Raw genomic sequence first — 22694 nt, forward strand, 5'->3', positions numbered from 1 at the left:
GAGTGTCCCAAACAGGCCAGACCTCTGAGAAGAAAACCAGACAGATGTCAAAGTCCATCAGGACTGCAAAAGCAGTGTTATCAGGTGGATTTGTGAGTTTTCTAATAAGAAAGCCAGCAAGGACTTGAATGAGAAAAAGGAGAGGATAGTTGAGAGGTGTATCAGTCTACTTGTGAGATATATCAGGTTTGACATAGAAAGGCTAAAGGTCCTTCAGAGCTCAGGACACGAGGGCATATGCAGCAAAGCAGACTATTCCAGCAATGCCTCTTTTGGCCTCTGTTTGCTCCATCTCCCGAAATATCCTGTATTTCCCTTTTTTCAGAGATGGGGGCGCCCGCTGTTGCGTCTCTGGCTATTCAGACCAATGGCGTTAGGGTACAGGATAAACAGGGCCAGAAAGAAGTTTGCTGGGCACGCAGGAGCACTTCTGTTTGTTTGATATATCTCAAAAAATGCTTTAGAGATTACACATAAAATACTTCTAAAATTTTATTAAGCACACAAAACACACCTCTTGTTCAAGATCAAAAGCAATTTGGTTTCCTAGTCATACACAATGAAGAGCAATGTAAAAGAAGTTGTATTTCAGTCATCCCTACTCAACATCTTTTTTTCAGCAGGGGACTGGAAAACTGGACCCCATACAACCCAGGTGACAGAACTAGTAAGATAATCTCAGAGCAGCTGCAGCAATGCTAGAACCAGGTTCATCTACCAGCAGGACAGTGTGTCACTGCATAGTAAGGTTCTGTCACTTTCTCTCATAAAGAAACGGTGAGCACTGTGTGCCATCCTCTGGCTTTTCAGATTCATGCAGAAATGCTACATGAACATGAAAGCCTATTCTAAGAATACCCCTCACCTCCAGATTCTTATTTGCATTGCATGGCAGCTGTGCTAAGTATATAGTCATCCCTCTGTGAGGGACAACACATGTATTTCCAAATCTGGTCCTGCCAAGGGCCAAGAAACTGATGCCAAAGAGGTCACTCTGATGAGAAAGAAAGAATAAAGGATGGGATAACACAGAACACGAGGCTGAAAACTTTTATTTCAGAGACGTCATTCATCCATTTGCCTCAGGCATTTCTAAAGTGTTATAGTCTCACTGCACTATCTAAGCACCATTAGCACAGCAGGAATTTATAGTATTCTACAGAGCTCCCTCAGCTGACAGGAGAATTTGGGCACTCAGTGGTGACCACGGGTCTGGGATGGAATGTGCTAGGGATGGTCTGCTGGAATTTTACTAGCTAATTACCTTTTTATTCCAGCTTTTTTTCCCCAGTGGTCTCCCACTATAATCCTAAGGGAGGAGATGGCTGGTAGAGTGCCAGCGAGCTAGCTGCTGGAAAAGTAAACCTTCTGGTTCTTGACTTTTTGCACATGCCCATACCTCCATCTTCAGAATTTGGCTCATGAGTTTGTGCTGCCTATAAAGCGACTACATTCCTGGAAGAGGAGGAACATACCCTGTAATTTCTGCAACAGCAAAGGAAGGGTGGTGCCCAGATTCTCGTCTCCAGCTGGATGATCACAAACAGCAAAGGGCAGACAGGCTAGGGGAAGTGAATTATTTCAGCCAAGTGACACTGAACAGGGAAAACTAACAGTGGCTGTGGAAAGGAACTCCAGAAATGTGCTTATGCTGATCAGCAATCCAATCCTAGCCACTAAGACTACTGCACTGGCAGTGTGCTGTGAACCCTAAGGCCACTTTGATTTGGCATACAGTTTTAAGTAAGTTCGTGAAGATTAGAAATAAATGCACCTCAACCCTTTCATTTAGAGACCACTGTTAAGTATACACAGCACTTCACAAAGCGTGTAAAAGGAAAAGAAATGCCCTGAAGACTGCTGTGAGGCATATTCAGGGACAACTGACTTCACCTTCTCAAATCAAAGTCTTGATGCAAGGGTTTCCCTTTGAGTTGATCTCAACTATGTGCAGACCTGAGTTTGATTTCATTGATCTGCTGTACTGACTCTGTAGAGACTGCCAGAAAAAAAGCTGCATTTGCAAGATGCCTTTCCTTGGCAAACAGGGCTTCTCAGCCAAACAGTTTTAGTGCTGTAGATTTCCTTTAGGAAGCTCAAAGTGGAATAGGGGACACACGCACAAATTGATCAGTTCTACAGCTGGAGTACAGCATAACCTTTGAGTTCAGTTAAAAACAAGCCTACCAACTGAGAGCTGTAGTATCCCTTCTGAAAGTCTGCTAGCAAATGAAAATCTTGACGCTTCTGGAACCAACTAGATGACCATTAGTCACATTTCCAAACCACTTTCCAGAAGTGGACAGAAATCAAGAAGTCATTGGTTTGAAACTGTTCATAGAACAAGAAAAACAACAAACAAACACAAAACTAAAAGCAAAAATGTGCATTTGCAAACGAAGGCTTTGGTTCCTGTGTAAACACAGCCCACCCCATTTCTGAAAGCTCCTTCTACTTCCCTGAGCAGCTGCACATAAAGGTGCCTTGTTCCTCTAGGAGCAGCAAATAATTTCATGCTCCCCCTACAGCTCCTTTTTATTAAACTATATGAAAATAACATTTTATCAGCAGTTGAGTGTCAAGAAAGTGGCTTGGGGCTTACAGAAAGGATCCCTGCAGTCTCTTGGAGAGTAGCAGGTTCTGTAAGACAAACCATTCACAAGCATCCCTGGCCAACAGCTGCTCAAATCCATGGATGTTCTTAGCATTTTTATTTCCTTCATCTCTTCCCCACCACAGCTCCAGTCCTTTCACTGGCTTCAGCCTGCAATCCTTTTTCCAGAGACCTACTGAAGCCATGGAACCAGGTGCAGGATTAGTAAGGTACATCACAAAACCAGAAATCTTTTCTAAGCTGCAGCGGTGCTGGGTAAGCACACCAATCAGTACCATCACTAAAATGATCAGCAGCAAAACAGTCAAGCATATGAACAATGTAAAGTGTTGCACTGCAATTCCTTGTAGTTAAAACCATGAGGGGGGGTATATCCTACAACTGCCACCAATATGTACCTGTGTAAAACGAGGAGGAAGAGCACTATACGCTGAGTAACATTTAGAAGTCATTCCTTGCAACCATAGGAGCCACACATTTTTTTTATATATATATAAATAAACAACTCAATTCCAGATCTTATACACACACACACAAAATATTCAGTGTAAAACTGAATGTCCTGATATGAAAACTCTGGTGTTTTGGTACAAAACCTGTTTCTCCCAGCTTCTTATTGAGAAATGCAAGTGTATACAGCATGTTTCATGTTTTGAGAGGTACCGATATGGTGTAGTGTCATATAGCTGGTCATTTTGACTACTGCCATGGTGTGTGCACGCATGATTGCTCACATGAGAGTGTGAAGATACACATAGTACAAAAGCTAGTTTGTATGTATGTGAATACACACATATAGATGTTATTTACACACTTGTGCACACACACACTGTTCAAAACAGGACTTGAGAAATACTGGTATGGAATCAGATCAGTCCTAGTACACTGTTATTCTGTCCCATTTTGCAACACAGCTTACACCAGCCCACTTGAAACATACAAGTGAACCCAAATTCTGCAGAATGAGGATGCTAGCAGTACAAACTCACAGGCGATCTCCATATGCCTGTCGAGCTGTGTACTGCAGTCTTAGCAGCAGCAAGTGTAATTCTGATTATTTTTTTTTAAGCCTCCAGGTATGATAGTTTTGTACATCAGTTACCCACCAGTTCTGAGATTCCAGAACAGGCCATGCCCCTATCCTTCAGATCCCTCATTCCTTCCATCCAAGCAGCATCTTGCAGAAAACCTTTCCAGGCCTGCCTTCCTTCTCCGGTTCAGGGTATGCCTACATGCCCGAAGTGTGCTGAGGGTAGGAGGAGGTGACTGAGATGAGCAACATGGGCCAAGGGCATTACTCTGGCCAGCTGCCTATAATCCAGGGGTCCTGGTATAATCACACCCTTGTCCACCCCCTTGTCCCTTAGGCACATTTCGGACAGGCCAGGACCAGGAGCTGCATCCTAGATCACCCCCAGACAACACCTAGCTGCCTACCACACATGCACCCGCTGGTGTGAGACTAAGTAGGAGTTGCGACTGAAGCTCTTCCCACAATGGGAGCACTGGAAAGGTTTCTCCCCAGTGTGGGTACGACGATGACGGATGAGGGTAGAGTTGTCACTGAAGCAGGTCCCACACTCAGCACACTTATAGGGTTTCTCCCCAGTGTGGGTGCGACGGTGCTGGACAAGGTGCGAGCGCTGGCTGAAACTCTTCCCACAGTCAGGGCACAAGTATGGCTTCTCACCTGTGTGGACACGCCGGTGGATGACCAGCTTAGAGCTCTCGCTGAAGCACTTGTTGCAGTCAGCACACTTGTAGGGCTTCTCACCTGTGTGGAGCCGCTGGTGGGCAATGAGATTGGAGCTGTCGCTGAAGCGCTTCCCGCACTGCGGGCACTTGTAGGGTTTCTCACCCGTGTGGAAGTTGGCGTGGCGGAGCAGGCCTGAGTTCTGGTAGAAGTTCCTCCCACACTTGGCACAGACGTAAGGCCTCTCGCCAGTGTGGTTGCGCTGGTGCTGCACCAGGTGGGTGCTCTGGCTGAAGCTCTTCCCACAGTCCTTGCATTGGTACGGCCGCTCACCCGTGTGGACACGCTGGTGCTGGATGAGGTGGGAGCGGCGGCCGAAGCTCTTGCCACAGTCAGCGCACATGTACGGCTTCTCCCCAGTGTGGATCCTCTGGTGGCGGATCAGGTCAGAGCTACGGTTAAAGCTCTGCCCACACTCGATGCAGATGTAGGGCTTCTCTCCCATGAATGCTCGCTGGTGCACCACGGTCTCCTTACGCTTCCGGAAGCCACAGCGAGAAGTCTTCTCCAGCCCCGTGTCTGGGGAGGGAGGGTCTGGCCTCAGATGGGACACTTCCTGGTCACAGCCCGGAGAAGCAGCTTCCCTCATGAAAAAGTCCGAAAGGGTCCCACAGTGCTCGGCTGCCTCCGGCCCATCTCGCTGGAGATCCCCCTCATTTTCACTCATGCTCCCATCACCTGCAGGGGCAGAAGCAGCAGCCAGACACGACCAACACGTTTAGTCACGATGTGCACACCTCCCTTCTCCACCCAGCCTGGCCACCCCGCACCTGAGCCCTCCCGCCTAGCCCGGCCCGGCCCCGCCGCTTCCAGGCGAGAGCCGAAGGCGTCGGGACCGGCTCCATCCTCCCTCGCTGTCACCCGCCTGCGCGGCCACCCGTCGCCCCCGACCAACACGGGCGCTGGGGAGGGGATGACCCCGCGCCCGCCCGCTCCCCGCCCGAGGGGGCTGTGCCGGGGCACGGGAGGCCGAGGCGCTAAGCCGGTGAAAGTGGTGCCGGGAGCGGGGAGGCCGGCAGGCAGCGGCGGGGCCTGGCGGCAGCACCCCACAGGCCTTCCAAAGCCCCGCCGGGGGTCAATACCGGCGGCGGCGCTGCGGAAACACCGCCCCCCGCCCCGGGCGCACCCCGCAGCCCGGCCCCGGTGCCTCAGCTGCCCGCTCCCGAGGCCGGCGACCCGCCGTGCCCGCCTCACCTCCGCCCGGCGGCACGGCCCCAGCCCGGCTCGGGGGGGCGGAGGGGGCGCCGGGCGCAGCCCCCGCTGGCGCGGCACGGCCACCGGCCGCGGGAGGGGAAGTTCCCCGCGTGGAGCCCGCCCCGCCGGCACTTCCTGCGGCTCCCGGGAGGCGGCCGGCCGGCCTCTATGGTTGTAACCCTTCCGGCCCCGGCCCGCCCTGTGTTCCGCGCCTCACGGCGGCGGTCCGAGGTTCCCCCCTCCTGCCAGGGCGCTGGGCTGCAGCAGGCGCCGGCAGGCGGGGCCCGAGCCGGCGGCCGGTGGAGCCCCTCCCAGCCGGGGCGTCTGCCGCTGGCTGCTCCCGAGCCGGGACGCACCTCGCAGCTCCCCCGGCGGCGGCCGCCGCCCTGCGTGGCCTGACCCGCCCCGGCCTCCCGCCGCTGCTCGTCCCTGCCCACTGCGCGGAATGACCTGCCCCGTGCCCTGGCCCTGTTCAGGGGCTTAGATGGAACGAGCAGAGGCGGGAGCGGGCCTGGGCATGGCTGGTTCTAAGCACAGGGATACAGCTCTGCTCGCTCGAAGCGCAGGATCTGCGCTTAGATGGGGCAACGGGGCAGTAGGAAGCAAAAAGGACCGAGGTTTCATAGGCCTCCTCAGTTGGCCGTGCTGACCTCTTGTTCCATGGCTTCCTGTTCCTTCAGTGCTGTCCCACAGCCTTGCAGCCTTCCTCGCACTACCATGTTTCTCTGTTGTCTCAGTTGTTTTCTTCACCTAACACTCCCCGGCATGTCTTGGTATCACTGTTGTCTCAGTTTGCTCCCTCACGTTTCTTTATTCCAGCTGTAGAATAAAGAGAAGGCTCTGAAGAGACCTTACTGTGGCCTTTGACTGTATAAAGGGGGTGCAGAAGAAACAGTACCAAGGACAAGGGACAATGGTTTTAAATTGAAAGAGCATAGATTTAGATCAGATACAAGAATATTTTTTTTTTTACCACGAGAGTGGTGAGACACTGGCACAGGTTGCCCAGAGAAGTGGCTGCCTCATCGCTGGAAGTGTTCAGGTAGGATGGGGCTTTGAGCAACCTGGTCTAGTGCATGATGCTTCTGCCTGTGGCAGGACTAGATATTTGAAGGTCCCTTCCAAGCCAAACCATTCTCTGATTTCAGATTTCAGCACCTGACGTGCTCCCAAACTGCTCTATAAATGAGGAAGGGAGGGTGGTCTGATGAGAGGAAACTTGGACTGCACAGGTCAAAAAGAGGGCTTACCAAAAGGTAAGAAAGAAGCCTAGATTTTCATGAGATTTTCATGCAGTTGAGTCACATCTTTTTTAAGTACTGAGTCAATCAAGAGAACAGGACACACCTATTTTTGGCTCAGGATGCAAAGGTTTGCAGAACCTGAACTGTCACTTGCCTCTGTGTGCTTAAATATTGACAGGAATATTAATTTAAAAATTGGCTATAATTTTAAATAATCAGAGTTAAATGCTAGTGGTTTACACTGCTATTCAAAGCAGAAGAAACAAAAGACATTTTGTGCTTTGGTGCCCTTAAACAAACTTACCACAACTTTTCCTTCTAACCAAATATGGTGGGAAAACAGCTCTGTTGTTCCCACCATATAGCCTGAATTCTTTTTAAACAGGTGAGTCCTTTTAAACAGCTCTGTCTAGTAATTGCTCTGCAGACCTTATACCCAGATGTTGCTCCACTGAGATAAGTGTTGTTGACCAGGAGAATTGCAAGAGAGAAACTAAGTTGTGTAAATAAGATAATGTGTTTCATGAGACAGAAAAACAAGAGGGAGGATCATTGAACTACATACCCTCAGAGTGCCTGGTATAGTCAGCTGGAGGAGGAGAAAACATTTGTTAACGTCTTTTTCACAGGGGCTGCAAAGCAGCACAGCTTAAAATCTTGAAAAATAATTTTTAAGGAGCAAATGGTAAATGGGGAAAATGTGGTAGCAATTGTGTTCAGTCTGTTCTCTGCAAGGTGGAGATCTGGTACTTGGGATGGATACCTGGAAAATAACCACAGGTAGGGAAGATGGAACCTGGGATCAAATTGTCAGTAAGACAATTAGAAGTATGGCACAGACAAAGGTTACATTACTATTTATATGCCAGTGCAAAAGAAGATGCTGATCCAAGGACAGGACAACATCCACACAAAGGAAATGGGTATGAAAAAGAAAGAGGACCTATAGTTGTTTGGGAATGTGTGTTCTCTGTTGCTCAGTACTTCTATATCTTCGGAGTGGCATGGCTGAAGGAAATGGAAATTAAGCCAGTCGCTCACTGGGTAAGGAAAAACTGGGAAGATGGCCAGGGATGCATTGCTAAAGCTTCGAAACATAATACTCACAGAGGTGAGCATCATCAGAATAACAGCAATAAAATGTTGGAGGATGACAGCAGGATGGTTTGTTGTGAATAATTTATAGTAGTTTAATTCATACCAAAATAATTTATAATAAGGATTTTAACCATACATTAAATCACCAAGTGAGCAAATTTGGATTAAGTAAGTGATGTTAATCATATTTTGTAGGCATACTTATAAAGGGGTTTTTTCCCTAAAGGAAACACTGATTCTTACTGTCTGAGGAACATTTAGAAATCTTAAACTAAGAGTAATCTTTTCACAAAATAACCTCTTTTTTTATTGAGGAGGATTTATATACATACAATTAGTTGTATAAGTTAATATGTGTTTATTTATTTAACTCACATAAATTTTCAATGCCATTATTGTAAACTGTTGAATTCCTATTTATTAAATAAATCCTTTGTTTATTCCAGGTCTGACAAGATGTTTGTAGAATTGGAATAGTGGAAATGAAAAAAACTAGAATTTTCAGTTTGTCTTGTAAGTGAAATATGATGAATAGACCTAAGAAATATTTTATGTTTAAAGTTGTAGTATTTATTAACCAATGCTTAAGAAATTGAGGTGGTAATTGTAATAGGTCTCACACCTAATGATTATTCAGGTTGGAAGGGGAAACTAAACTTTAACATTGTATAAGTTTGTGGATAATCTTCTGCAAGACTTTTGCAACAGGTATACTGTTGGCACAATTGTGCTTCAGTTTATTTTTTTATGTAAGCCAAATTATTTTTATAGGTTACTGTAAATCTGGGCTTTAAAATGGATGGCCATCTTTTCATGCGTAATTTAAATAGGTTTAACTGGGGAAAAAAATTACACTCAAATTTAAGAAAAAAATCAAAACAAAACCAACCAAAACCATTAAAATATTTCTAGTTTAAAATTAAACAGAACCACAGAGAAAATATTTATTATCAAGTTGGCTGACTGATTATGCTTTCACACCATTCCCTTCCCAGACTCCCTCCCATGTCAAGTGCTGTGTGTCCTCTGATATGTTGACAAATAATATGCAGCCTTCTAGTTCCCAAACCAAACTCTCTTGTTATTAAGATAAACTTTTACAGAAGGACTGGGTCACAGACACTGGCTTCTTGATAGCTCCTCAAGTTCTTCCTTTCTTTCTCCTTTGAAATGCTGTGCAGATTCCTCTGTCTTTCCTTTCAGCAATTCGTACATGTCATATTTACTAGTCTGCAGTGTCTGTCATGGTTCCCAGAGTATGATCTGGTTCATGGCCATCAACTGTATTGAGCTGTGGCTCTCCAGGTCTCACAGACTGTGAGGAATAATGGTCTGCAAACCGCTTTCCCTTTTCTGGTTTGCGTTGATGGAGAATTTCCTTCTGCCCACTACACTTCTGGTTGCATTGGAAACTGTCCTGTTGGTTCCCTGTAGACTTAGATGTTTCATCACTTTTGGGACTTCAAAGCGAGCTGACAGTTGAGGCTTCTTCAGCACTTGGTTTTATTTTGGCATGGTCCTATCTGTCCATATGCTTACTGCTACTACTTTGCCATTACCTCCATTTTTGTCCCAGATTTATGTGCACCGCTTGCCCTGTGTTGGTTTGCTGAAACTGTGGTGCTTGGTGGTTACTGATGTAGCTATTTCATGGTTATATAGAGATGTTGCTCATCTGTGCATAGTGTTTTGGATCTGTTCCTGCAGAAGGCACCCTAGCTGAGAAATCTCTATCCACCTTGTGGTATTAGCCTTTAAATCTGTGTGGATTAGTGATTACTCCTCTTTAAACAAAACCATATGTCGGACATATAATTTGTACTTCACACAGAGGAGCAGGAACACTTGCTCCTTACCATAAGGTAGAGTGAAAAATGTGTAATTTTAGTCAGTATCATCCCATGCTGTTTGAAATGTGGAGTCTCCCGCACAATAATAATCTTGTCATCTTCAGACTTGATGATGGAGAGTCTTTCTTGTGCCTGGGTTCACTTTTCACATACAGAGTTTAGCTGATACCATTACAGACAGATGTAGCCAGTAAATGATTGCCAGCTGCCTAGATGTCCTGTGTAGATGAGGATGACAATTAATTTTTGATCTCACAGGCAATGAACACTTTGCACCAGATACATTAGGTCATGTTTTTTTGTCAGTCCTTGTCCTTGTGCTTGCTTTACTCTTGAAATACAGACCTGGAGCCTTACTGTGCAGAAGGTAAAACACTTAACAGTCTTAGATGAGTTACATTCACAATCTTAGACAAGTTACCTTTTCCCTGGGGGGTAAGGAAATGTGATTTTTACTAATACCTGACTGGGGAACAGAACAGAGGCTAAGGTCTAGTTGCACCAGTCAACAAATGGCAGATGGTTAAATGTCAGCGGCTCTGGCACTACGCAGCTTATGGAAGTACCACTGGCAGGACAGGGAAATGAAGCTAGCGTTTCAGAACCTGGAGGGAACATCCCAAAACATTTCTTTCATTTGTGGATATGAATGTGTCCTGGTTTCAGCTGGGATAGAGTTAATTTTCCTCCCAGCTGTTACAGTGCTGTGTTTTGGCTTTAGTCTGGGAACAGCACTGATAACACACTGATGTTTTAGTTGTTGCTAAGTAATGTTTACTCCGATCAAGGACTTTTCAGTCTCTCATGCTCTGCCAGTGAGGAGGGGCACAAGAAGCCAGGAGGGAGCAGGGACAGGACACCTGACTCAAACTAGCCAAAGGGGTATTCCATATCACAGCACGTCATGCCCAGTGTATAAAATGGGGGGAGTTACCCAGAAGGGGTATTATTATTATATTTGACTTTATTTCAGTTGTTAAACTGTTCTTTACAGTTGCTGTAAGAACAGCTTAACTGTTCTTACAGTTTAAACCTACAAGTTTTACCATATTTTTCCCAATTCATCTCCACATCCCACCAGGGTGGGGGGGTGTGAGCGAGCGCCTGCATAGTACTTAGTTGCCAACTGGGTTTAAATCACGATAGAATGTTGTTACTAGCACATCTATAAGTGCCTTTTCCACCTGTGAGACTTGTACCATTTATTGGTATCTCCAGGGTTATATCCTGGAGAACGAGTCCCAGAGCAGTGACACTGACATTTGCCCATCAGTAGGTACTGCTAAATGCCTCACTTTATTTCTCCTCTAAACTGTGAGCAGACGCTAATGTAGCTGAGCAGAGGTGGATGGCGTACTGACAGTTCTGTGAGCAGGTCTGTATGTTCAAATGTATTTGCCTGTAACTACTCTGTGTGTTTGCACTTGGATTTATGGGCTTCTGTCTTCATTAGAGAACCCAGGACTGAATCCTATTCCTCCATTTTGTTGAATAAATAAAGAGGAGGAATGGGTGGTGAAAGTCATGCTTCATATAGTGTCCCTAAATACCTGTTTAGTGTCAGAACTCGCTCGCTCTCCTGTATTTTGGTCCCAATTCAGCCAGAAGATTATCTAGGAATAAGCAAACTTTGAGAAACATTATCTGGAAAAGCAGATCTTCTTAGGGCGTCAGACATAAAATGGGAATGCATGTGCTAGATTAATGCTAACAGCACAACTTTATTTTATATATGCGTGTGTTAAAACACATACTTGCAAGTGAGTTACATACTTCAGCATGCAGGTGCAAATGAAGATGTGTCATTCTTTCAGATCACGACTTTGCTGGGATGGACTGTGGCTTCAAGGCTGTGTTATCATCCACCCCATCTGTGATTGTCTCCTGAGTCATGACAATGTCTACCAAAATCAGTGGTAGTTTCAAATCATCTTCCTTTCAATCACTTTCTTTAAGCATGAAAGAGGAGGCCCTTTTGCTTGGGACTCTGAGTGGACTCTAAATCCATTTACTGGCTTCTTCACTGTGAGGTTGGCAAAGGAGTCTTCTGGTCTTCATATTCCTGGTCTCAGGACATATGGGGTAGGATGCTAGTGCATCCCTGCTGAGAAGCCAAGGGATTCTAAAGGCTTTAGATTCCCAGGTCCCACTGAGATTTACCTGAGACACGGGAGAACTTCTAGAAACTTTCAGTGGTGGACCTAATGCTTTCAACACAGGGGAAATCTTACCTGACTTTTCAGAATTTACCAATGTTTTCAGAACCCTCTGGCTTTTTGGGTGGGACATTTCAGAATTATCCCATGGCTTCGGTGTTGGGGTTTTTTTCTGCCAGACCCAGCAAGACTGAGTGTGATGTTTCCTAGGTTGCCTAGGTAGTGGCACATCTGGAGGGTATTAAACTAGTCTTTTCAACCTGCTTTGTGACAGAACTGAATTGTTTCCTATGTGGCTTAAAGATGCCCTCTTCTGAAATTTTACTTTCATATCTCTGAAGCCATTTAAATGCCGTTCCTTTAAAATGGAAAATCTCTGCTTTCGCGTATAATTAATCCTTAACACAAGTGTTATGTGCTGTTACAGTTCTTATTAAATTTCTGCTAAATCAAAGTTTAATGACTAGACTTGTTGGGAAAGGGCTTTTCATTAATTTGTCTACTTCTTTAAACTAATAAAGTGCTATTGATTTACAGAGTGTGTGTGTGTAATTAACTCCTGCATCTGTTGTACCACCCAGAAAACCCACAGTTGTTGCTCTCAAAGTTTCTGGTGGGTCAGGACTCGTTCCTAGAAGGAATTATCTGCCCATTGGTACTGGGAATGCTCCCTGAGGCTTTTAAATAAGAACCTCCCGTGTAGCCACACGATCTCCCAGCCTCATTCCTTGTTTCTTGTAGGCAGAACTTACATCTTTCTGCATTTTCACCCTCTTCCTGCTACTAAAGTTTATTCAAGCCTTTATTCAAGGTTCTGATGTTTTTTACTAATATCTGTATTTGTAAAATACCAAAGTACAGTCATGTGTGGGTCCAGTACAAAGTCACCAAGCAGCTAATGTATAAATGTAGTGCAATAGTAGATCTCCACCTGCTGTTTTTTTCATACATTACAGCCACATTTCATACATTGGACAACCACTGAAATTCGAGAGAGGAAAAAAATATTTTGGCTGTAACTTCTGCTTTTCCATTTAAGGAAAGAAAGAATTGTACATAATACTCAAGCTGACAAATGTGTTATCCTCTGGTTACCTGACAGATGCCATTGAGATCCTGGGCACCTGCACATTCCAAGTAGCTCTGCACTGCTGAGATGGAAAAGCAACCAGATGAGCTTTTCATCAGGTAAGATAATGAGTTGCAACAAATTTTGATTCTGTTCTCTAAAGTTCTGTGTGAGCAAAGAGCAAATACAGGGATCTTTCCCTTGTCATTGTTTTAAGCTTTATGCAGGTAGAAAGAAAGTTTGTAGGTTACAGCAGGAGAGTCTGTGGTGGTTGTTATGGCCATAATTATTTGCAGGTTATTTTTGGATTGTTTCTCTGACAGGTCAGTCATGATCTCTACTTACGTGGTGGCTGCTTTGATTCTTCCACAGTTGGTGTTCACCTTTCAGAAAGAAAGGAGGAGGAACTGTAAGGGCAGAAAAGGCTCCTCTGTAGGAAAGAAAGATTGTGAGCAAGATTTAGTCTTCCTCTGAACCTCTGCCTTGAGAATAAGGTGAACTGCCACCTCCTTGGAGAATTCCTTTATTTTTTTCACTGAAAATGAGGGGAAGCAAGAAATGTGGTAGGAAGGTATTGGCATTTAACTCTCATAGCCTTTGCAAACAAATACAATGGTATTTTATGTTTTAACCTAATTTTTTGAGTTACACAATTATATTTGACTCTCAGGTATAATTACAAAGAGGAGGGTTTACAAGAAGTATTTCTTTTTCTAAAATCTGTTTTAACAAAACTGAAATACTTTTTTGTACTATATCTGCTTGGACAGACTTTACCCATCTTTTGTAAAAGAGCAGCTGTTAAAAGCGAACAGAATATTCCATTATTATGTGCGTGTGGAGAATATTTTGTTTCCATATTCCAATGGAAGCTTGTTCTCATAGTTCATTGAACTCTTGATCTGCGTGCGCATGGTATGGAAGTGAAGGTCAGCAAAAAGAACTGATGGTATCCAAAGGATAAGATGGGGAAGCAGAACTACGGGGCAATTTAAGGTGTGGAGAAGGCCAGCTTGTGGAAAAATTGGATGAACCTCAGTACCCAAGGAGCCCGGGAAAGGAAGGAGCAGAACCCAGGAGCTGCTTCTCCTGCCCTGCTCCACTGCAAGCCCAAAGCGTTACATTTGCAACACGCCCAAGTCCATAAACCACCACCCATCCAGGCATGTTTTAGAAGCGTGTGCTGCTAGGGAGGTGTCAGTAATTCATGCAAGCTCGAGGGAAGGGTGCAGAGCCTTCCAGCACGTTTCCTCACCCACAGCATTTTTGCCTTCCAGCATGCTTCCTTACCCGCAGCTCCTGCCTGCCGGCGAGGGAGCTTGAGGGCAGAGGCACTGCTGGGTCGTTAGTTGTTGAAGCTCCATATGAAAGCGTGACCACCACGTCCGTCTGTCTGTGGTTTCTGAGCCTTTGACAGCAGCGCCCTCTCTTTGCCGCGGTATCTGCTGCATGTTCTCTGTTGCAACAGGGGAGGTCTTCCTCTTTGCCTGCCTTCGTTTCTTACCTTGCACCCCGCCGGGCACGAAAGCCTTTGGAGAAAAGCTAGCGCTTCTACCAGGGTGACAGTGTCCATCCTCAGAGGGGGCACGGAGCCCTCTTTACGCTCCGTGCCACACAGGCGATGAGCAAACCAGCCTCACTCTCACAGCAACGCCTTGGCGAGGGCTGGGTGACCCCAACCATAGAACGCGGCCAGAGTGCAAGGGAGTGGAACCGCAGAGTCACCCAGCTCCCACCACGGGACGATTAAGGAGAAGCCCCCGCCGTATGTTGAGAGGTGCGGGTAGGGAAAGGCAGGGGACCGGCAGCACTGGCCGGGCGGCAAGCACGAGGGGCGGGAGGCGGCGCCGGGTCTGCCGGTCCCATGCGGGAGGGGTGGGGTGGGCGCACCGCTGGGCCGGTGCCACTTGCTGCCTGACCCGGGCCAGGGAGAGCCCGCAGCGGGCTTGGGGAGGAGCAAAGCCACGGCCTCTGTCGCAACAGCCGGCCTGGGAACCCGCGGCAAAGAAGGGTCGGGACGGGCCCATGCAAAAGCAGGCCCGAAGGTGCTGCTCCGAGGGTTCTGGAGAGGGATGGAGCGGCTCTGGAGGGAAGCGGGGAGCTGATGGCGGGCGGGATGCTGCTTGGGAAGAGGTTGGGAAGAAGCGGGAGGTGGTGAGACGAAGGAAGGAGTGGGACCCTGGCCCTCAGAGCTTGTTGGTGCTACAAGGGAGGTTGAGGTTAGGTAACACCGCTTTTTATCACACTGGTCTCTTGATTAAGCTCTCTAACTGGCAAGTCGATGAAATTCAGGTCTAACAGCCTCATCTCTCTGTTTAGGTGGTGTTCGATAGCAAGTGCAGGTTTACCCTTTTAGGTAGCCTGTAGGTACTGCCAAAATGCACTGCACCTGTGTCTGCTCCTCCCTTTCTGCTATCCGTGTGGGAAAGGTTTCATGCTACAGGTCTTCTCTGTTCTCTCCTAGATGGAGCCAGTGATAGAGTCTGTATTCTCTATTCTCCAGGAGGCTGGGAAGAGTGATATTGCAGGATATACAGGTGAGGTGTAAGCTCTGTTAGTTAAATTTCAGGGAGAAGTTTGAGGTTCTTGTTTCTTCTTCTTAGCTGGCTGCTCTGTCCTTGGTTGCTAGGACAGTATGGCATGCTAGGTTGGGGCAAGGTGCTCAGTGGTATTTTGTCATCTTTCTGCTGTGGGTTTCAAGCAGCTGTTTTAAAGTAAGATAATACAGTCAACTTGGGGTGAAGGAAAACCAGCACACTTCTCCTTTTTAGGCTTTTCACTGGTGAGGAAGGTCTCAGGATGTTGCACAACTGCATCTGAAACTTGTGACTCCTCAGCACTAGTTGTGGATGGGAATGGAGGGTTTCCATTTCACTGTTAAGAGACCTGGGGTCTGCATGGTCCTCTGGGAATAGTCAGCTGTAGAGTGAGGGAATGATTGCTCCTGTCAGAGGGAGTTTTCTTCATCCGTCTGGGAAAAAGCTGTCTCTCGGATGTAATTCCCTGATGTAAGAGACAAGACTCCCTCAGTAAGTCGGTGGTTTTGTTTGTTTTATCGCTGGTATTTATGTCTTGTTACATGTGGCCGTGTAAATAGAGCACTCTCTGTGGCCAAGTAAATAGAAAGCATTTTGTCTTTTGAAGGGCATGTTAATTAAGAGTTCTATTGCTTGGTGTCATAGGGGTAGGACTGAAATGACACTGCAGAGTTTTACTTTGAAGGTAGAAAGCCTGATTTTTTGTTAGTGGAATAATGAAACTTAATGTGTTAAGTGGATGTGTGTGTAGTGTGAGTAACTGAATATTTTAATGCCAGATCAGGGATGCTAATGGCTAAGTCCCCTGCTTGAATTAATAATAAACATCTTAAGATGCCTGCAGAAATCGAACTTGGATAAGCCTGTGTCAGGTAATACTTAATGCTGAACTAAATATAAAATTTAGTCATCAGAGTAAGATAACAAAAGCTTACTGTGGAGTGCATGGTCATAGAAATTCATTTGTGAAATACATAGGTTGCATTTTTTAGGAAAGAAAGGACCATGTTTGGATGTTTCCTGTGAGTTTCCTTGAAATGCCATTTATTTAGCTTTTTACTACAGGAAAAGTAGGCATCATTGTAAATCTAGATATTAAAGACATAGTAGTAGTTAATTGGCAATTAGGTTTTTTTATCAAGAAAAAATTCTTTTGACTTCTGATGCACAACTGTTTCACTATAATAATTTCAGCTGACCTTGTTTAGGGAAAAAAAACCTGATGTGCTGACCTGTAAAAGAAGTAGTTTAAATATTTTTAGTAAATATTAACTAACACAAGTGAGAAACAACCTAACTTCCCTGTCGATTTTGTCTAATGAAGGTTAAGGGGACTTACTTTGTGTTGAGCCATCCCCACCCAAACGCACAGCTTTAAACCGGAGCGTTAATTCTCATTTAGCAGGCTGTGAGGCTTCTGAACAAAGTCTGCAGGAACAAATAGCTAAAAGTAGGTATTTGTGACGGATAAGGTGTTTCAGCATGTTCCTTTTCCTTCCTTCATTTTGGCAGTCTTCCTTTGTCATTCCCTGAGGGCAAAAGGAAGACTGAGGGGAGGAAGAACAAGGAAATAGGCAGGGGAAGGAAAGAAGAGGTAGGTTTCTTACCTCTCTTCTTCTTAGTGCCACTTTTCCTTTTCCTTGTCTTTTTGTCTTAATCTTCATCATTTCCCTTCATCTTTGGAGAAGGGGAATCTGGTGCAAGTTGATACTAGGCCTGGGAAAATCAGTTATTTTAAAAGGAGCAGCTTATCTGCCTTAAGGAAGGAGGAGTGTCAGATTGCTCTCTTACTCCATCAGGGGATTGCATTTTGAGTAACTACGAGGAAGAGGAAGGAATCCCTGAAGACCTTAAGCAAGATGTACTCCCTCAGTTACCAGAAGCCCACAGCTCAGACACGGGGCCAGCTAGTCTGCAGAGGCAGCAGAAGGAAGCCTGTGATAACCCCCCTCACCAGAAAAGAGGTTCCAGGAAACCTACCCTCATCTCCGATGGCCAGAAACCACCCACAGAAGAGAAACCCTACAAGTGTACACAATGTGGGAAGGGCTTTAAGGGGCGCCCCAGGCTCCTGAACCACCTGCAAACCCACACGAGAGAGCGGATGTTTGAGTGTGTAGAATGTGGGAAGAGCTTCAGCAGGAAGGCCAGCCTGGTCGTGCACCGGAGAGTCCATACAGGGGAGAAGCCCTACAAGTGCAAGGAATGTGAGAAAACCTTTGGCCGTGCCTCAAACCTTACTGCTCACCACAAAACCCACACAAAAAAGAAAGCCTTTTCCTGCACCACATGCAGAAAAAGCTTCAGTGGAAGTGCAGCTCTCTTCCACCATCAGAAAGTCCATATGGATGAGAAGCCCTTTAGGTGTACCGAGTGTGGAAATAGCTTCCGTCTGTGCTCCAACTTCATCAAACATCAGTGGATTCATTTAAGAGAGAAACCCAGTGAACAGACAGCAGGTAACTGAATTAAGATCTGTTGAGTTTTATTTCAAGCTGTGCAGACTCATGGGTTATATTGGATACTCTGGTCTCCATTTGTTCCTAAACACTTCTCCCTCCTTGCTGTGGTTATGTTTTCTGTTTGGTTAGGGTTTCCCCTCCTCCACTCCCCCTTTTTTCCCCCTTCCTATATGTTTACGTCTGTCATTTGAAGAAGTGCCTTGAAAATGCCAAAGTTGAAATTAAGACTTTGCCATGAAAGCTGCCTGGGACCTTAGACTCTCTAAAGCTCTTGGATGCCATTAATTCCTGCTTCATACTGTTGCCTGATGTCTAGAAATAGATCTTCAGAAGTGCTTAGCTAAAAAAAATACTAACCTTAGGGAAGCGGAAGGAATTTAGGCTAAGAATCAGGGCCTTGCTAATCTCTTATCAGTTATTTTGTTATGTGTGGATATTAAATGAGCGGCTTTTCATTGTCTGCAAGGGGAAGTCTCCCCTGGCTATCCTTCTGTAATACTCCTGGCATAGTACAAGCTGTCAGGCAAGGAGATTGATTAGAGAATTTTTGGGATTTTGCACTATTCCACGTTTTTATGATTACCAGAAACTCTGGGATAAGAACTAATATTGTGGGTTGTTTTCTGTTGTACTTTTACATGGGTAGTCCCTTTATACTTGATCAAGAATGTTTTAATTTTTAATCTTGGGTTTTGCCTAGCTATGCACAGAATTGTTCTGCGTATTGCGGTCTTGACCACCTCATGTAGCAGCATGGCAATTAAGACATGAGGCCATATGTTTTGTGTGCGAGGTTTTTCAGGTTTGGTTTGGTTTGGTTTCATTTGTTTTCTTTTGTTTTTCCTCCTGAAAAAAAATTCTGGGCAGGAGAGCCTTTCGTCTTAATGATGGAAATAATAATGAACTTCTACTGAAATGGCAAAACTGAATTCCTAAGGTAGGGTTTGGGATCACTCAGTCCATAGACTTAAAGAAGTGGCCTAGTAACTCTGCTAATGAGCCCTAAAGATGGGACCTTGCACTTCTAATGCATTTTTTCCTTGTGGAAATTTTTCTTCTGTCTTAATTTTTTTTTTTTTTTGATTGACGAGTTTATAATTCATAAGAAGAAAACAGTCTCATCTTTATAATTAATATCAGATCAGCCTAGTAGTATACCTGCATCAAAAGAAAGTGTACAGACTTATTCTGGAGTACCTAGTAGCTACTGCATCATTGTAATCGAAGCTCCATGATAAAATTGCTTTTGTGATTGGCTTTGTGATATGTGGATTAGGAATGAAATTTGATTTCTGTATCTGATACGAATTTCGAAGAGGTTTATGTATTTATAAACTAAATATTTTACTGAATCTTAGCTGTCCTATTCCTTAACAGTTCTTGCTCTAGCTTTGCTTCCGTCCCCTGCTTCCCCCCTTCCCCCCCCCCCCAAAAAAAAAAGGAGGGGAGAAGCCAGAGGAAAGTTTCTTGATTGTGATAAAATCCAAGCCTGTGATGTTTCAGGGGGCTATATCTGCCTTGTCTTTGTTCTGGTTTGGTTTAATTTGGGCCAACATGTGACTTGGAGTTTTAAGTTTAAAATGTGGGTGAGAGGAAGGGTTGTTACTGAGCTGCCTTTTCCTTGTGTGCACGCATATTTGAAATGCTGATCTACTAATTGGTGGTAAAGTGGGCTTTTGACTTGCACTATTTTGCTTTTAGATGCAAACTGTTCTGAATTTACATCTCTGCATCATAAAGAAGAGCAAAGGTGTGGTGCAGGAAAACCTGAGACGGATCACTTGAATCTTGTTCTTGAAGAGCGTAAGTAGAAAAAGGCTGCTAAATTGTTATGTGAAGTATTCTTACATAGCAAGCATTAACATTCTTTTCTCTTTGTACAGTGCAGAAAATGAGAGAAAATACGGATATGCTTCTTCTAAATCAGCAAAGTCAGCTGCAGGTCCTGCAAGAAATTCAGAAACAACTGAACATACTTCTCTCGGGCAATGATCTCATTAATTCAAATGTTTATAGTTTAGGACTTCTGCTAGGACGGCAGGCAGCTGCAGCAGCATCTCTTTCTTTTCCCCTTCTTAATCCCAGCAGTCTTCTCCCTGAAAATGCCAGTCTCTTATCCCAGTCATCACCTGGAATTCTGCCTACCACTTCACGCTCAGTCTCTCAAAATCCTGCATCTTCTGCTTCTTGATCTGCTTTGTGCTGTGAATGTATCCAATGTAGACAAATGTGACTGTTGTTTTGTGCTGTTTTCTCGCTCGAACATGTGATCTCTTGTGTTGTAATGTTGAAATTGTAGTAGCTATGAAGATGCTGACCGTACACGCAAACTTGGAAAGATACATGCCTCAGATGCATCAGCAAACAGCAGCTGATCAAATCCGCTGCCCATTCATTTGTTGCAGCATGCAAACATTTTGGCCAGTAATGTGTTTTGTCAGGGCAGCTCGAGATCTTTATCACCGGGGTGTAGTTAAGTGCAACATCCATATATAAGATAATGCATAGAGTTTATTTTTCTACCCAATATGCTTTCAGTATGTACTTGGGCAGTTGGACCTGTCCTAACAAGCTGAAGCTAATGATAAAATCATCAGGGATGCTTTAAGCAACTCCTAGTAAGTCCGATTTGTATAGAAGTAGCAACATGCAACAAGTTCAGTTTAACTGCACCTCTGTTCGCAGCATCCATTTGCGAAAGCTTCCTTCATTCAGGAAGGCTTTAAATTAGGTGACTGTAGCTGTTTCATAGGCCAGCATCACTACTAAAGCTACAAAAAAATATTTTCTGGGTTTTTGCTTAAAATGAACAAATGCCCACCATACCCCTCCCCCCCCACCCCCAGAAACCCCTCAAAACCAAACCAAACAAAAACAAACCCACCAACCAAAAAACCCACCCCAAAACCCCCAAACAAATAAACCACTACCTCACCCCCCCAAAAACCCCACACCCAAGACCCCAGTAAAATACCACCATTCAGGTCTACTTTGCTTATTAAGAGTTTGAGGAAAAGCCAGATTGGTTTATAGAACACTTGTTCTTTTGTTCAAATATGAACTCACTTGAGTCTGTTTTTATATATTCTGTTACATCCTCTTTGGATTATTATTACAAGCTGTTGGCTGCAGTGTATTAGTTCACTGGTGTTAGGACTCAGGTAAATAATTACCTGTTGAGGAACACTGAGAAGCTCGGTTGCACCATCTTGTGAAGTCTGCAGAGGAAATTATGTTGATTTTTTGCTTCTGTTCCTGCAGGACTCCGACATGGATCCTTTTAAGGCTAATAAGTGCAGAGTTTCAAGAAGTGTTAGTTCTTTCTACCTCCTTGTTCCTCTCAATGACTCAGGCTAGTAGCAGTGTCAGAGCCTTTGAGTGCCAAAAAGCTAATTGTAACTTAATCAGACAACAGCTGGGATAAAGAAACTTTGGGGCTTGTGCCTATGACAAAATCTTTCTCTTGAACTGACATTGCGTTTGTGGGTTGTTGGTTTTGTGTTTTTTGTTAAAAGGATGCGCTGTTAGTAATTACTAAAATAGGATTTACATTGTAAGAATGAGAAACACTACTTCTCTTAACAAGTTGTCTTGTTGGTGACAGTGCAATGATGTCAGATTTTGGTCCAAAGATAAAAGTCTGTGGGATCATGTATGACTCTCTCTGTGTGTGAACACAGACTGTGAAAATCACACACTGGTTCTTATTATGTAGGATTTTGTATTAGCCTTAACTCAGTAGGATATTCATTTAAGCCAAACTGAGAGGCTTTAAAGGGTGTTCTTTCGATGTGAACTTGAGCTAAGTGTTTGGGGGGTGTTTTCCCTCACTTGAGCATGTTAATTGTGTGGCTCTAGACTTAAGAGCTCCAGTAAGAGTTGCTGACATTCTATGGAAACTCTGAGATGCTGTTAATAATTTCTTGAATGTTCAATTTCATTTTGCTTAGAAGTTGAATCCCCTCTTCAAAGCGAAGTTAAAGTTTGTATTTTAGTATTTTTTAAGATGTTCAGTATTAAAATGTTGCATTTTCTTAGAAATGAGTCTGTCTTGAGCTTCTGTCCTTTATAAAAGAGCACCAGTGACTTTGATACCCAAACCAGAGTTCAGTTACTCTAATGTATATGCCTAACGTTCGTGGCTCCTCCTGCTTTTTTTCTGCCTTCCCTTTACCTGCACCTAGGCATCTCCTTGCATTTCTGTTTTTGGAAGCTCCTGAAAAAACATAGCTAAGTCTGCCACTTCTGCAATGTAAATCAGGTAGGAGGAATCTCTTTGAGGGCTTAGGTTTAGGAGGATTTTTGCCTCTAAGGAGTGAGTTTGCATATGATGTTTCTGTTTGTAGCTGGTAGGCTCGAGAGCAGTTTGTAGCAAACCTAAGGTGAGCTACATCCTTTTGTGTTGGTGCTGTCTGATGTATTTGTTGGGTCCCACCCGAACTTGAGGATGAAGTCCTGAAATACCTCTGAACTGCAGATGTGCTGGGGGCTGAAGGAAATATTGATAGAGAGAAGCGCAAGAAACCATCATACTTCCTATTTTTGCATTGCATCTCTCTCCTATGTGAGAGTGGATGCTGGAAGTCTTTCTCCTCCTGTCTTTCCAAGCACTTAAGTGGTTCTGAAAAGCATCTTTGATGCTAAAAATATACCTCTTCCTAGGTGGAGCGGGGCTTGGAGTCGTCTTGCTCACGTTGGAAGGTATGTAGAATGCTTC

General features: G+C 44.8%; 2 protein-coding genes and 1 long non-coding RNA gene across 3 annotated transcripts; 1 reads left to right on the plus strand and 2 right to left on the minus strand.

The window, feature by feature from the left end:
* Positions 1–1034: 1034 nt before the first annotated feature.
* LOC115605646 (zinc finger protein 239-like) lies at positions 1035–5662 on the minus strand. The gene is made up of 2 exons (XM_030480400.2): positions 5562–5662; positions 1035–5045 (listed from the first exon to the last, which is right to left on the minus strand). Exon 2 carries the CDS (start codon positions 5032–5034, stop codon positions 4048–4050), a length of 987 nt encoding a protein of 328 aa, XP_030336260.1. The 5' UTR covers positions 5035–5045; positions 5562–5662; the 3' UTR covers positions 1035–4047.
* A 10876-nt stretch (positions 5663–16538) lies between these two features.
* LOC115605388 lies at positions 16539–17310 on the minus strand. Its single transcript, XR_003990585.1, has 3 exons — positions 17123–17310; positions 16855–17044; positions 16539–16747 (listed from the first exon to the last, which is right to left on the minus strand). It is a non-coding gene; the product is annotated as an uncharacterized LOC115605388 (long non-coding RNA).
* Positions 17311–17319: 9 nt separating this feature from the next.
* LOC115605308 (zinc finger protein 79-like) lies at positions 17320–19788 on the plus strand. Its single transcript, XM_030479575.1, has 2 exons — positions 17320–17974; positions 19679–19788. Exons 1-2 carry the CDS (start codon positions 17620–17622, stop codon positions 19786–19788), a joined length of 465 nt encoding a protein of 154 aa, XP_030335435.1. The 5' UTR covers positions 17320–17619.
* Positions 19789–22694: the final 2906 nt, after the last annotated feature.

Source organism: Strigops habroptila, chromosome 3 (assembly GCF_004027225.2).
Source record: "Strigops habroptila isolate Jane chromosome 3, bStrHab1.2.pri, whole genome shotgun sequence".
Taxonomy (NCBI): domain Eukaryota; kingdom Metazoa; phylum Chordata; class Aves; order Psittaciformes; family Psittacidae; genus Strigops; species Strigops habroptila.

Coding starts and splice junctions, on each gene's coding strand:
- LOC115605646 (XM_030480400.2), bottom strand. CDS start 5,034: ATGAGTGAAAATGAGGGGGATCTCCAGCGAGATGGGCCGGAGGCAGCC.
- LOC115605308 (XM_030479575.1), top strand. CDS start 17,620: ATGTTTGAGTGTGTAGAATGTGGGAAGAGCTTCAGCAGGAAGGCCAGC. Junction 17,975..19,678: donor ACCCAGTGAACAGACAGCAG/GTAACTGAATTA, acceptor TTTTGCTTTTAG/ATGCAAACTGTTCTGAATTT.